Here is a 15254-nt window from a genome sequence, read left to right as displayed (position 1 = left end):
AATTCGATGGTTCTCTACTCTTTGTGACAAATTAACAGCCCCCACCACATCTCATAAACCTGGTGTGATATTGTATCCTTACTTAATAAGTCACGAGCAGTATGATAGAATATTTTTCATCACCACCTTCTCAAGGGCAATAAATCCTAGTCTTGCCAACAATGCTCAGATCATGAGAAATGAATAATAAAAATCATTGTTTTATGGTGCCTGTGGATAGCCATTTGTTCTGTGTAGACTTCATTCACAAAATCATGCAGGGCTTACTGAGGACAGATTGATAATGGAATAATTACACAGAGGGACATCCAACCAGAGGTCATATAGGAGATTTCAAAGAAATCAAGAGTTAGAATTTATATCTAGATAGGAGAGTGATAAAGATGGAAATATTAGTTTCTGTCACATTGATAGGAATTGGTGGGGTTATTTTGTCTACAGATAATGGGGTAAAATGTGCAGAATCTGCTTGACCCTTCACTAAACATTATTTCCAATTATTAGTTCCATTAAAATTAGTTGAACTTAATCCATCCTTTAACTCATCTATTCGATAACTTGCACACAAGGTAGAGATAGAAATGTTGCTGGTGTATTACAAGGTAAATCATTTTGGAAAAAGACTGCAGTTTATTCCAAAATTTAAATACTGGGTGTGCAGTGTTGGCACTGAAGCTGTAGAGAGGTTGCTGTTGGGTTGGAAACTGATGGAAGCCTGATTCTACAACTGGCCTGTTCTTTCCTGAGTGCACAGAACGTCTCCAGAAGATTCACTGTTCCTAAAGAGCTACTGTAACCAGTAACCAGTTCTGCAATTCTTGGTGGTTTCCATGAAATTAGAGAAACCCCTTTCCATAAATTGACACCCGTACAGCGTCCTGGAATAAGGAATATTAAAGGTGTGTGTGTGTGTCTCAAGTCAGCCTTGGTTTTGTTTGCTAATCCTTTCTCCATCACCTAGACCATTTCAGTTTGAGTTAAGTTCCTGGATGAGGATAATTCAGCTGCCTGTAGATTGTAGGGGAGAAGTTTCCCACTGGATAATTGTTCTCGCTGGAACAATTCATACAGCCATGGTTCAGGCATGTATTCGATCACATTCCAGAATACTGCAGAGATTTCCACCTGTGTGTTGCAGACAGAATGTATGCTGTAGTGTAGATATATGTGGCTTCCAGTGAAAGAGATGTAAAGCTGTGTGAGTGGCCTACCATGAAACAGTACAGAAATGGGCCCTTTGGCCCAACACGTCCATGCCAATCAAGGTGTCTTCCTGAACTAGTCCCATTTGCCTGCATTTGGCCCATATCCCTCTCAACATTTCCTATTCATGTACCCATCCATTGTCATTGTACCCATCCCTACCACTTCCTCAGGCAGCTCATTCCATATACCTGCCACCCTATGTGTGGAAAAAGACTGCAGTTTATTCCAAAATTTAAAGACTGGGTGTGCAATGTTGGCACTGCAACTGTAGAGAGGTTGCTTTTGGGTTGGAGACTGATGGAAGCCTGATTCTACAACTGGCCTGTTCTTTCCTGAATGCATTGAACGTCTCCAGAGGATTCACTGTTCCCAAAGAGCTACTGTAAACCCTTCAAATCTTTCCCTTCTCACCTTAAACCTATACCCTCCAGTTTTAGACTCCCCTACCTGCAAAAAAGACTGTAACAATCTATCCTGTCTAGGTCCTCATAATTTTATAAACCTCTATCAGGTCACCCCTCAGGCTCCTTTGCTCCAGGGAAAAGAGTCCCAGCCTATCCAATCTCTCCTTATAACTCAAGCTCTCCAGGGAACTATGTACTTGTATCCTTTGGTCTCCCTGTTCTACAACACTCCCCAGGCCCCTGTCATTCACTGCTTTAACTTATCAAAATGCATCACTTTGCACTTGTCTGTGTTAACTTCCATCTGCCATTTGCTTGGACCACTTTCCCAGTTGATCTAAGTCGTATTGTAGCCCGAGACGACCTTCTTCACTATCCACCACACCACCAATTTTGGTGTCACCCACAAGCTTACTAATTATGCCACCTACGTTCTCATCCAAATCGTTAATATCCATGACAACCAACAGTGGACCCGGCACCATTCCCTGCGGCAGACTGTAGTGGTGTGGCAGATGAGAAGGTTCAGATCACCTCTGCCCCGGAAGAGAGTCCAATGGTCCAAGAATTTCAATCGCCCCCTCCTGCACCAGCTCCTCAGCCATGCATTCATCTGCCCCCTCCTCCTATTCCTACCCTCATTTGTGCATGGCACCGGGAGTAATCCAGAGATTAAGTCCTCGACGTCCGGCTTTTTTAACCCTCTGCCTAACTCCCTATATTCACTCTACAGGACTTAATCTCTTTTTCTACCTATGTCATCAGTACCAATGCGTACAATGACCTCTGGCTTCTCACCCTCCCCCTTGAGAGTGTTTTGCCACCGCTCAGAGACATCCTTGACCCTGGCACCTGAGAGACAACACACCATCCTGGAAACTGCTGGCACTTTGGAGCAGATTTCCTTGTCCTTCGTATCTTCCAAGTGGTACTGCTGGCAGCTTCCTTCCGCTGTGCTATCACTTTGGTTCCATTGTCAAATGTGGTAGATGGTGCATCCATTGTGTACGGGGCAGGGTATCTGGGACGTTAACTTCTGAAATAAACACTGTCCACTGTGGCTGTTGTGTTGTTGAATTGTACCACGCCCTAAATGGCTGAAGCAACCTCATCCTAATTGTGAGATACAGAGGGACCTAGATGTTCTTGTGCATAAATCATAAAAAGTTAGCAGGCAGGTGCAGCAAGCAGTTAAGAAAGCAAATGGCATATTGCCCTTTGTTGCAAATAGGTTGGAGTTTAGAAATGGGGAAGTTTTAGTACAGTTGTGTAGGATATTGGTGAGGCCACATCTGGTGTACTGGGCACTGTATTGGTCCCCTTACCTACAAAGAATGGAGTAGCATTGGAGGCAGTCTAAAGAAGATTCACCAAGTTAATTGGGATGAGAGGATTATCCTGTCAAAAGGGTTTGAACAGGTTTGGTCTGTATTCATTGGATTTTAGAAGAATAAGGGGTGATCTTATTGAAGCATACAAGATCCTAAGGGGGCATGACGGTAGATGTTGAGATGTTTGCACTAGTGGAGAGTCTTAATCAAGGGGACACAGTTTCAAGATAAGGGGATGGCCATTTAAAACGGGTGTGTAGAAATTTCTTGTCACAAGAGGATGGTGAATCTCTGGAATTGTCTACCCTGGAGAGTTGTGGAGGTGGCATCATTAAAAGTATTTAAAGTGGAGGTAGATACATTTTTGAAAGATTGGGGGCAAAGGGGATCTGATACAGAGGAAGAGTTGAGAATTGGATTAGATCAGCCATGATCATATTGAATGGTGGGGCAGGCTTGAGGGGCCAGGTGACCTACTATTCCATTGTGTTCCTGTGATTTGGGCTGGTACAGGCATTAATTCAGATTCCACCGGTATGGGTAAACGTGTGGTGAAACTCCCACTTCCCTGCTGTTCTCTGCAAGGTTCCACCTTCTGTGCAGCCCAGCTGCTTCTGGAGCTGCTTGATCCTTTAAGCAGCAAGCGGTTTCTCACCTCCCCTGGGGGCCCAGCTTCTCTCACTCACAAGGGCCACTGCTGTGGATTTGCCTATGGTGTCCCCACCATCCCACCACACCTCAGCCTTCATTTGCATTGGATTGGAAAATTGAAGTCATTTCTACAGACTGATGGCTCCAGAGGATGACTTCACATCACAAAATTATTCCTTATTAAGTAAATCTTGCTGCTGAGTGAGCAGCACTAATGAATCTAACTGTAGAGCCTGTCAGGTTATATTTACAGTGGTAATACATATGAATAAGACAGTTATTCAAACTGGCATTAACATTAGCCCACAAAATCATTTGCCAAGCTTATAATTGCTGCCCCTACCCCCATCCCGTGATCCTTGCAGGTCGTTAACAAATGAGGAGTATGCTCCCATTGTTTTCCCTTCCGAGTCGCACACCATCCTGGCTTGGAGGTATATCACTGGTCCTCTGTCATTGCTGGGTCTAAATCCTGGAATTCCCTCCCCAACGACAGTCTGGGTGTAGGTTCACCAGAAGGACTGTAGTGGTTTAAGTAAGCAGTTCACCACCAGCTTCTCAAGGGCAGGCGGTAAATGCTGGTCTCGCCAGAGATGGCTACATCCCATAAATAAATGAAAAACCATCGGCTTTCTAACCAGCAGACAGTCTTGGTGAGGCGATCAGTGGTCTGAGTTAGAAGCTCACCCACTGTTCCATGGGTGGGATGGGAGTATTTTAACTTCCTGTTCTCATTCCTGATCCCTCCTGGATTGTTATCATTGAGTTCAGCATTGCATATATACAAGAAAAAGGTCAATGAATATATTAATGCCAAAGGGATATGAGGAGAAGGTGGGAGCAGGGAACAGGGTAGATGATCAGCCAAGATGGTGGACCAGGCTTGAATGGCCGACTCCTCCCATTTTCTGTGCTTCTATGACACGTTGTCTGATTGGAGTTATTGCAAGGATGACATAAGATCACAGTAGGTCAGGGAGGCCTTAAAACAGAATGACTTACGTTTTGGTCGTGTATTGGTGACCACTGGCGTTCCCAAAGCACGTTACAGCCAAGGAATGACTTCTTGGAACATAGTCACTGTTGTACTGAGGGAAGTAGGCAGCCAGTTGGCACACAGTAGGCACCCACCATTAGCAGCGAGAGAACTAAATGGCGTGCTTCCAACAGTGCTGATTGAGAATAAAATGTCGACCACTGGAGAGAGCCCTTTGTCCAAAGAGTGAAATAGGGGAAGACCTGCTCCTTCTCCTTCCACAAAAATGTAAAGCTGTGTTTCACAGCTGGAACTAAGCACATGTGAGTATTGGATGCAGATCATACTCAACTTTGCATATTCAGATCTGTTGGGTCCGAAAGAACCAAATGTACAGGGGTGGTAAAACAGCAACCAGTGAGAGAGGACCTAAATATTATCCACTTCTCACGTCTCTTCTGGCTTCTATGGACTTCCTCACTGGGCTGGCCTTCGAGGGAAATGTACTGCTGCTTCCTGCTCAGACCACCTTGTAAACACCATTGCAACTGGATCCTGATGATGTTATCTGTTAAACAGGACCTGGTGGCTTTGGCTTGCTGCCCATGCCGCCTGCTCAGAAGAACAACTTAACAATGAAACCCACTGCCCCAGTGGTTTCAGCAGGGGTGAGTAACCAGAATGACCTCACTGGGTGGCTGGGGTTAACATTGCTTTCCACCCCCATTAATGACATCACTCGTTCCCTAAAATACAACACTTGACAGACACTTCTGAAGTTCCAAACAGCTTCCTTCGCTGCCCTTCAGTTCCTGTTTTTCAGTTCTAGTCCTGGCCTTGATCTATTCACAAGGGAACATTTTTGCAAAATACTTGGTCATTGCACTCAATATTTAATGCTCAATATTTTATGAGTGTACATTTTTCATTTGTGTGTAACTCAAGCAGGCTGGTTAAAAATCGGTGCACCCTGTTCTGGGAATATCTTAATGGAAATGCATTGTTTGAATAAGAGAAAGGAGAGCATTTTTGTTTCGTCTTGAGACTGAAGATATCCTGAAGCAATTCTGCATTTCTCTTCAGAATCCACCTTGTGGAAAACATTCCCGATGGGCTGGATGACATTGACAACACTACTAGGCGCATCTCATTGTTCCAGGGGTGGATGGATTTGCTGGATACTGCACTGCACAGTGTTGATATTGTCTCTTCTAATTGGGCTCTGAGAATTGGGAAACTGGACCACAATCATTCATTTTCCCACAGGGTAAGTGCCACAGTAGATCTTGCTATTAGAGGAAGAAACGGCAGCTTAAAAAATGCTGTCCTCTGCAAGTGTCATGACCATAGGTGCATTGTTATCAGCAAAGCCTGAATACTATGAGATTAGTATTTGCCACAATGTCAAAGCATGACTTTTTTTTAAGAAAGACTGTGTCGTATAAGCTCATTAAGCTCTGACAAATGAGTCTTAACAGCGAAACTGCCAGGCTCTGACCTCTACAGAAACCCACCTGGTTAATATTGGGAGATCTTTTGGGATCTAATTTTCTCTCCCAAACTGGAACATTTTAGACTGAAAGCTAGACATTTGATGCAACTGCTGTAGCAAGACCCAGAGGGGGCTTTGCTCACCTTCTCTACGGCAGCACTTGCAAAAGAAGAGACTGATAGTACTGTGCAAGGGAGGGTAGATGTGAAAAAAGGCAGGAAACACAAGTTGGGTCTAGAGGAGGTATAAATGTGAGTGGCCAGTTCATTAAAAGCAGCCATTGCTGATGATTATGATCCAGAGCTGTTACACTCACTTTCAAATGCAGGAGGTAGTAAAGTGCCTAATCTGGAGTAATCCTGAGGTCACCTAATGTTTTGCTGGCCTCACTTCAGAGAGATTTGTTTCTTATGTCCCTCCAATGTACCATTCTAATTAAGAACATAGAATAAAAACTATTAACTTTTATAATTCTGCCCCTCATTACCACACAGAAACGAGGCACAGTCTCTCAGACTTGAACTGCATTGTAACAGGAGGCAGTAGACAGAGAGATGAGACTGGGAGTGGGATGAGGGATTGTTCGCCTGATCTAGGGGCATAGAGTTGTACAGCACAGAGAGTGATCCTTCGGCCCACTGTATCCATGCCAACTTTCTTGCCCATCTACACTAATCGCAATAGCCTGCACTAGGTCTGTATCCTTCTATGCCTTGCCTATTTAAGTCCCTGTCTAAATGTCTCTTAAAATCTAGTGATTGTATCTGATTCCAGCACCTCCTCTGGCAGCGCATTCCAGATATCGACCACTCCCTGTGTAAAACAAAAACTTACCGCAAATCCCCTTTAAAATTTGTTCCTCTCACCTTAAGCCCAAGTCCTCTTGTTTTTGATACCCCTGTTGTGGGGGAAAAGATTCTGACTATCTACCCTATCTCCTGTAATTTTATATACCTCTAAAAGGTCACTACTCAGCCTCCTTTGCTCCAGGGAAATCAAACCCAACCTGTCCAATCTCTCCCCATAACTGTAGTCCTCCAATCCAGACAACGTCTCCTCTGCATTCTCTCCAGTACAACCACATCCCTCGTATAATGTGGTGACCAGAAATGTGTACAAGTGCAATCCAAGCACTGTTTTGTAAAGTTGCAACTTGACGTCTCAATTTTAACATACCATGCCCCAACCTGTGAATGCAAAGATGCCATATGTCGTCTTCACCACCCCATCTACCTCTGTTGTCACTTTCAGGGAATGATGGACATAAACCCTGCAGTCCCTCTGCTCATCAACATTCCTTAGTGCCCTACCATTCACTGTGGAGGAGGTGGAAGAGCAGCTGTTGGACTTGCTCTTCTGCAAGGGGAGGTGCTGGGGAATTGCGTGTGGTGAATAATCAGACCAGGCTTTTGCAGGGGGAGCGGGCCCAGAGGTGAGAGGTTGTGCTTGATGGGGATATCAGGCTGGGGGGTGTCAGAAATTGATGACCCGTCAGAAGTGCAGGGAAAATGTATCTGGGAGAGAGGGGAAGAAGGCCATAGGCAGCCCAGGATTGGGGATGGCTGAACTATCTCTTACCTTAAAAGGAGGCAAATCTCTTGATAAGGAGAGCAGAAGACCTTTTACATCAGAACCTCCATGCCTTCCATTTCCCTTGACCAAGAATTATCTTCTCACCTTTCCCTACCTTTGTACTTAAACCTGTTCCATCTCCAGCTGTTCCCAAATCTGGTGAAAAGACATCAACCTGAGTCATTACTTCTGTCTCTCCCTCCACAATTGCTGCCTGACCCACTGAGTATTTCCTGCTTTCAGAATTTCATCATCTGAAGTCTTTTGCCTTTGGTAAAGGTTGTTTCACTCTGATGTAGGGTAACGTGCTTAGTCCAGGTACATCTCATTATCTCACTTCTGCCTACTCCAGTTCTTGAATGTTGCCTTTATAATGAAGCATAATTAGAAGTGCCTATTAACTAGAGCATATTAACTTCCACTTTCACTGTCTTTTATCCACGTAAAATGCTCTTACATGAATGGGGTCCTTCTTATTTGTCTGTTCACCAAGTGCAGTCATAGCCTTTCCTAATTACCCCTTCACTGACAGCCTTGCTAGAAGAGCAATTAAGAACCAATCATATTGGTGCATTTGGAGTCATATCTGTGAACCGCAGGGGTTTGTGGTTTCATTACTGATCCCAGCTCGAATTAACAATTTAAATTCTTCAGCTGCCGTGGTGAGATTCCAACTCGTGTATCTAGATCAGTATGTCGGATACAACTCTGTTATCTTAGCCATTATGCTGCTTTACCTGTGTGAATTGCTGCCAAGAAACACCAGTTTCAGGGAGCGAAGCATTAGTGTATGATGTGCACATTTCCCTGCTGTTGAGAGAATTGATTCAATGGTTAACAATAACCCACAGCAACAGTGCTGAAGGAGATTAGCAACTCCTCTGCACTCCCACTCCCTTGTGGGGTGGATAGAAAATAGTACTCACAGGAATGAGACAGACTAAAAAGATCAAATTTTCAAAAAATAGAGTTTAACACACAGATTTTAGGATTTGCTTTGGATGCCAAATGGATGTATTGTTTTAAGATTTAAACCGAGCACCATCACTTGATGGGTTTACGTACTTATAGCTGGAGCGTGGCTAAATGTGCAATGCATTGAATGTCTGTCAGATTAAACATTGTACAGACTTCTGCATGGTAAAAGCTCATCATTTTCAGTCTCATTCTGTGATATGTTGATGGCCATCATCCAGCCTTGGCCCTTATGTTGGGTTAGGTCCCAATTTTGTTTTTATTTATTCATTCAATGGATGTGGACATCGCAGGACATGCCTGCTTTTATTTCTATTCCTAATTGTGGCAGAACTGAGAAGGCAGCAAAGACCTAATCACATTAGTCAGTCTGTATTCACGTAGGTTAGACTTGGGTAAGGATGGTAGATCTTCTTTGTGAACGAGGTGGATTATTATGACAATCCAGTGGTGTCATAGTTGCTGCCACTGAGCCTAGCTTGAATTCCAAATTCCATTGGTGCCTCCTGACCCAATGAGCTCCTCCAACAACTTGTTTGTTGCTTTTAATTCCAAATTTATTCAGTTGCTCAAACTTAAGTTCACCAGCTCCCAAGACGGGATTCATACTCATTTCTCCAGATGTGTCCAGAACCCTTGCTGCTGGTACAGTAACTGATCCACTGCACTGCCCTTCCCTACATACAGTGCTCCAGATGCAGGGAGCCTGGATGCACAGTCTTGCCACAGACTATCTTATTTGCCTTGGATGCCGTCTTGCTCGGAGAATTGCAGCTTCGATTGCTGGGATAATCCATTGCCTTTCTATTTCCTATTCCCTTGCTGCAAGACTATGTTTACAGCCTGTTTGCAAAAATTAGCAATGAAGCAGCTTGTTGACTCCTCAAGCAGGGTGTGAGTGAAAACTGTTCAGATCGTGCACTCTTGCTGCTGGGCAACATTGTTTGATGTGTAAGCACAAATATATCTGCAGGAAAGTCAGACAAATCTGATAGCCCAATTCATTTTCCATTGTGATGGATCTGATTTGCATGATCTACTCCTGGGCTGAAAATGATCAACCTTAAGTGATTCATGACAATGAAATAATATGAATAGCAGTGAAAATGGGATAAATTCAGGAAAATTATGCTAGCACAAATAAGGCATGTTGAAATGAAACTGAAATGTTTCTTAAGATTTGGAAAACTGTTCCTCTGACTTTAACTGGTCTTTACCAGGGTGAAAAGATATTTGAGAAGCTGCTTCAGCTGCAGTCTCGTAACATTGGCCTGCGAGTCCCAGTCAATAAGTTCCAGTCTGAGTCCCAGGATATAAAGGATCTGAAAGCCAATGGTAGGTGGAGAATTATCTTCATTCTCATGGCTCGGTTTTTATTGATTGAAGCTGCTCTGGTGATGCATCAGTTAGCAATGATTACTGCTCGTCCAGCCTTGAACAACAGTAACTCTCCAAATACCGAACATGACCCAAAAGTAACTTCTGGGGTAGAAACCTACTCATCTCCTCAGTTAGCGACACCTTTATACACTTGTCTCAAGAGAAAGTCCGAGTTAGCTGAGAGGTAGCTTTAAAATCCTAACTGGATGAGGTGAATTTAATTTCATTCTCAATTTTCATTCTTGATCTTTGACGCTCGGGTCATAGAGTCATACCTCACGGTATCAGGCCCTTCAGAACACTGAGTCTGCACTGACCATCAACCATTTGTTTACACTAATCCTACCTTAATCCCATTTTTATTCACCCTACATTCTGGGACGGAACATGATCTTGTGCTCCTGTGAGTATACTACTACTGAGGCGTGGTTTATACAAGATCAGAACAAATATCTTTTGTGATCCTTCATAGATCTCTAGTTTGGTTGTCAGAACTGAAGGACAAATGCCAATGACTTGTGTCCTGCACAAGTTCACACCATACAGGGAAATAAAATTTCCCTGCCGACAAGCACTTATGACATTATTGATAATCTCATGGCTGGCTGAGTAGACAAAGATTTATGTGTGCTCCTCTGAAACTGAAGGTCATATTTACTGTGGGCTGACAGGTCATTGTGTTTTCATTTCCTTTCTCCCTCTGTTCTCCAGCATTCTGAAAGTAATGACTGCCACTGCTCGTCAAATGCTTATAAATACCTCCCGATATTTCTTACTTAATGCAAAGTCTGCTTAGGTCAAGAAGCATTTGATTAACTGTCAGCTTCCTTTATTTATACCCCTTTGTAAAACTTTTATGATAAATCCGAAGAAAATGTCACCTGTCAGTGGATCGATTATCATGGTTACTGTCAGGACATTTTAGATCCTTTCTTATCTCTATCTCTTTTTTCCACCAGTTCCCCCACCCACCCCTTCTGCCATGAGGATGTTAGCAGCTTGTTGGGGTAAAGTTCCATCAGCATGCAATGCCCTTCAATACGTAGATAGTGGGGGCTGGATTCTTATCTGTCTCATCTGTAGCACTTGCTGGGGAGAATCACAGCCTCTTACACAAATGGACTTCGTTCCATACTGCCGTCTTCCCACCTGGAGTTTTCTCTCAACACTTTGCATAGGGATGCTTTGACACGGGTGATAAAGTTAAGAACCTAGCCCAATCTTGAGTGGTTATTTGCCCTTGGGAGGCATCACCGTTCTTTCCTGACATTTGCAACATTCAGACTGAGACTTTAATTCTGGAGAGATAAACAGAGGTGCTGCCGATCTGCTGAGTTTTTCCAGCATTCTTTGTTTTTATTTCAGATTACAGCATCTGCAGTATTTTACTTTGAGTCATTCCCACTTTAAAACCATGTCAAGTAATTTACTTCACTGGCTGCAAGGCTGTTGGGATGCCCTCAGGCCATGTAAAGCCCTGCGTAAAACAGGCAGGTTGTCAGTGCACCCAGCTGCAAGGATTCTCAAATTTCCTGCATGCCCTTTTTAATCACCTGATGTGAGTGATCCACATCAAGAGCACCGTCAGTAATAATGGACGTGGAGTGGTGGCATTAGTCACCAACACGTGCAGCTGGCTCATAACTCACTCGCTCTGCCTACATTTGCAGTTGTGCACTGGGATTCAGTCAGTAATTTCTCTGATGATGTTAACCCTTGAGCAGTGATTCTGCCGAGTAATACCTCATTTGCTCTGCAACTGATTGCAAAGAAACTCTTGTCTACTTAAGGTCGTTGTCATTGCCCATTGCTAGGGAAACTAGGTTGTCTAAGAGTGCCCAAGGACAGGTGTGCCTTGAACTTACTTCTCCTGGTAACACCCTAAGCAAGCACAGCATGGAAAAAGATGTCATTAAATTCTCATCCAATTGGAAATATTTCACTGATGCAAGCTCGATTTGCAATCAGAAATGCCCTGCTGAATTTCTGCATGAAGCAATTTGACCCAGGAGTCATTGCAATCACATTCAACTCCAGAAATAATCAATTTTCTTATAAGAAGCACAGGTTAAAGCAACACCATGCAATGGAATTTTACACAATTGTGCTTTAATTAGACATCTCCTGATCTTTTCAAGTGGTGATTTCATCCAGTAATCTAGCTTTCCATTAACAATAAATCTGCAGGGCTAACACAAGAGATTTTTGGAGCATATCCCTTCTGATTTGTGCTGTTGTTTCCATGCATGCAAGTATTTTAAAGAGCGTTATGTGATAAATATTTATAGGGTTGTCATCAAACCCATAATATTTGGACTCTGGAAAGAGATCATCATTGTGCATTCTCTCTGTTACTTTGTATACTGTATTTGGTAAGTAGCAACTAATGACTAGTTCTTGGCTGTTGACTCAGGTGCTTTGGTGAAATACATCAACATGACTCCCATTATTGACGGCAAGCTTCATTCTTCTTTTTGGGTGGTGGACAAGAAGCACATTTACATTGGCAGTGCCCACATGGACTGGCGTTCTCTGACTCAGGTAATCTTTGCCTGATAGCCTGACATATGGATGATTGCATACGTTTTAATGCTTGAATATGGTCAACCTTCCAAGGAAAAATAGCTTAAGCCAATATATATGTTCAGTGGGTGGTACATGAATATGAGACTTTGAATAACACGCGTACATACTCAGTAAACAGCACAAGCTAAAGCAATGTGGAATAGACCTGCTGGTAAATGATTGACTAAGAAACAAAATAGTAAGGTTGCTGCAACAACTAAGTGAAAGGATAAACTGTTAAGTTGAGTTCCTTTAACCTGGCTCATCCAACCTATTGCAGAGAAATTATGCTGTGGCTTCCTGCAGTTGAACAAGTGGATAAGACGTAAGCTGGAATCAATTATGTTTTATTTGCTGAGCCTCGTTACCCCTCAGTGAAGTTCAGTAAAATCGAGAAGCTTGACACCATTCAGGAGAAAGCAGCTAGTTTGATTGGCATCCTATCCAGTATTCTAAACATTCATTCCCTCCACCACTTGAGAACATGGCTACTGTAAGTGCCATCTACAAAATCCATGGCACCTCTAAATCCATGGTACTCTAACAGCACCTCCCAAATGCAGAGCCTCTGCTGCTAAAAAGACTAGGGTAGAAGACACTAGGGAATGTACCAACTGCAGGTTCCTCACCACTCTTCCCCCACATTACACACTACTGTTACACTTTACTCTGTATTATGTTATTGTTTTTACCCTGTACTGCCTCAATGCACTGTGTAATGAATTGATCTGCACAAATGATATGCAAGACAAGTTTTTCACTGTACCTCGGTGCAAGTGACAATAATAAACCAAAACCAATACCAATCCAGACTTGGAAACATATCACCATTCCTTCATCATCACTGGATTTAAATCCTGGGACTCCCTACACTACAGAACTGTGGGAATACCTTCATCAGAAGGACTGCAGGAGTTCAAGAAGGTGGCTTGCCATCAGGTGATAAATAAATACTGCCTTTACTAGCGACTACCTATATCCCAAAAAATGATTGAATAAAAAAAAACTTTCACCAATTTGCCTTATAACAGTGGGGCAAAACTAGGATAATGCGCTTGTAATTCACTGTTAGAATTAGAATTATTCCTTACAAAGGCTGCACATTAGAGAATTTTTTTCCCACTAAACACAACCAGAACACTTTATGAGATAAATGGAATTGAAATATGCTACATCTGCAACAGGGGATGAACATTTTACTTCCATCAGTAAGTTATGGATTAGTTGGTAGCATTAAATCCAGATCACCACATTATACTTGGTCTACTGAAAGACAATTGGGTGAAAGCTGCTGTTTGGTAACCTTGGAAAAAGTACTTCTTGCAGCATGGAATAAAAGCTCTGACAGTTTTACAGTCTGGCTGGAAACAGGAGAATAATTTAGGTTGCTGCTCACAAATCAATGAAATGAGTTCTCTATTGTAATGACTTAAGCTAGCTCAATAGATTATAGAAATTATGCACACAGCAAATGTTTTTAGAATCCCATTAGTGAAAGTCCAGTTGGCTGCAGAAATGGTAATCACGTTGTTCTTCTGGTAGCTGCCTTATGCTGTATTAAATAGCCAGATGATTTGTTCCATTCTATAATTACCTATACAGGAAGGCTGCTGGAGTGTTAGAAGAAGTTAGAGTCCAGTGTTTATTGTGAATGCACTGTTGGCATCCTAATGCAGACCAATCCAAGAACATCAAAGAAACTTGTTGAAACATTCATGGAACTCTCATGGAGTAAAGTTGATCAACTTTCATTTTCTGTGTATTGTAATTAATTGAGGGCCGAGGTCTATAGGTAAGTGCCTCACGCCAATCCTTAGCTGCCCATATACGCTAATCCTACATTAATCCTATTTTTTATTCTCCCCTCGTTCTCATCAACTCTCCCAAGATCCTACCACTCACCTATGCAATAGGGGCAATTTACAGTGGTCAATTAACTTACCAACCCGCAAGTCTTTGGGATGTGATGGTGAAATAGGAGCACCCAGGCCTTCACAGGGAGAATCTATAAACTCCACACGGACGGGACCCAAGGTCAGGATTGAACCTGGGTCTCTGCTGCTGTGAGGAAGCAGCTCTACTAGCTGCATCACTGTGCCAGAGCACTACATGAGCGCCACCCGAGGTTGTCCGGACGAAAACCTCGGCTGGAGGCTGTCTCACAAGAGGTCAACTGGCAGGAAAGTAACACGTGCCTGATTATTGAACCTATTGTCAGACTGCAATAGCCAACGGCCTGGAGAAGCAGGATAGGAGACAGGAAGACAAGTGTAGGTCTCCAGGAGAAGCATGGTGCAGAGAGATTGGACACTTCTGAGTCAATTTTAGATACAGAGAACTTAATACAAAATTCCACTAATTAATATTATTGTTTTACTGCTTTACACAATAGTATTTCAGGAGCACTTAAAGAAATATGATCCACAAGAAGATTTATTGTGTTTTTAAGGTTCCATTTCATGTAAAGTTGAACATCATCCATGACACCGTATCCATTGAAATGTTTCAAGAATCTGAAGCCCCCGGTTCTCCTCACCCACACACTCCCCTTCCTCCATCCCTTAACAGGAATCCTATGACTATATTGCTGTAGCATTAATGGAGATTGCCTCATTTCAATGGTTTATAAATCTCTCCAAGTTTCTGTCTGGGGAACATAGTTGTGCCCCTAGTGTGCTGCTCTGAATTGTTGTGGCATCCAT

The 15254-nt window shown here is 42.9% G+C and overlaps 1 protein-coding gene across 3 annotated transcripts in view; it reads left to right on the top strand.

Annotated features, from left to right (window-relative positions):
- The window catches only part of LOC127568436 (inactive phospholipase D5-like), an 88766-nt gene that overhangs the window by 16832 nt on the left and 56680 nt on the right, over window positions 1–15254 (top strand). For all 3 annotated transcript variants that reach the window (XM_052012161.1, XM_052012163.1, XM_052012162.1), the window contains exons 3-5: window positions 5652–5835; window positions 9828–9942; window positions 12401–12528. In XM_052012161.1, coding sequence (XP_051868121.1) covers window positions 5652–5835; window positions 9828–9942; window positions 12401–12528 — 427 coding nt within the window. The remainder of the gene's footprint in view (window positions 1–5651; window positions 5836–9827; window positions 9943–12400; window positions 12529–15254) is intronic.

Source organism: Pristis pectinata, chromosome 3 (assembly GCF_009764475.1).
Source record: "Pristis pectinata isolate sPriPec2 chromosome 3, sPriPec2.1.pri, whole genome shotgun sequence".
In the NCBI taxonomy this organism is placed as follows: Eukaryota; Metazoa; Chordata; class Chondrichthyes; order Rhinopristiformes; family Pristidae; genus Pristis; species Pristis pectinata.
The sequence above is the reverse complement of the archived record's forward strand: the minus strand, read 5'-3'. Positions and strand labels throughout refer to the sequence as shown.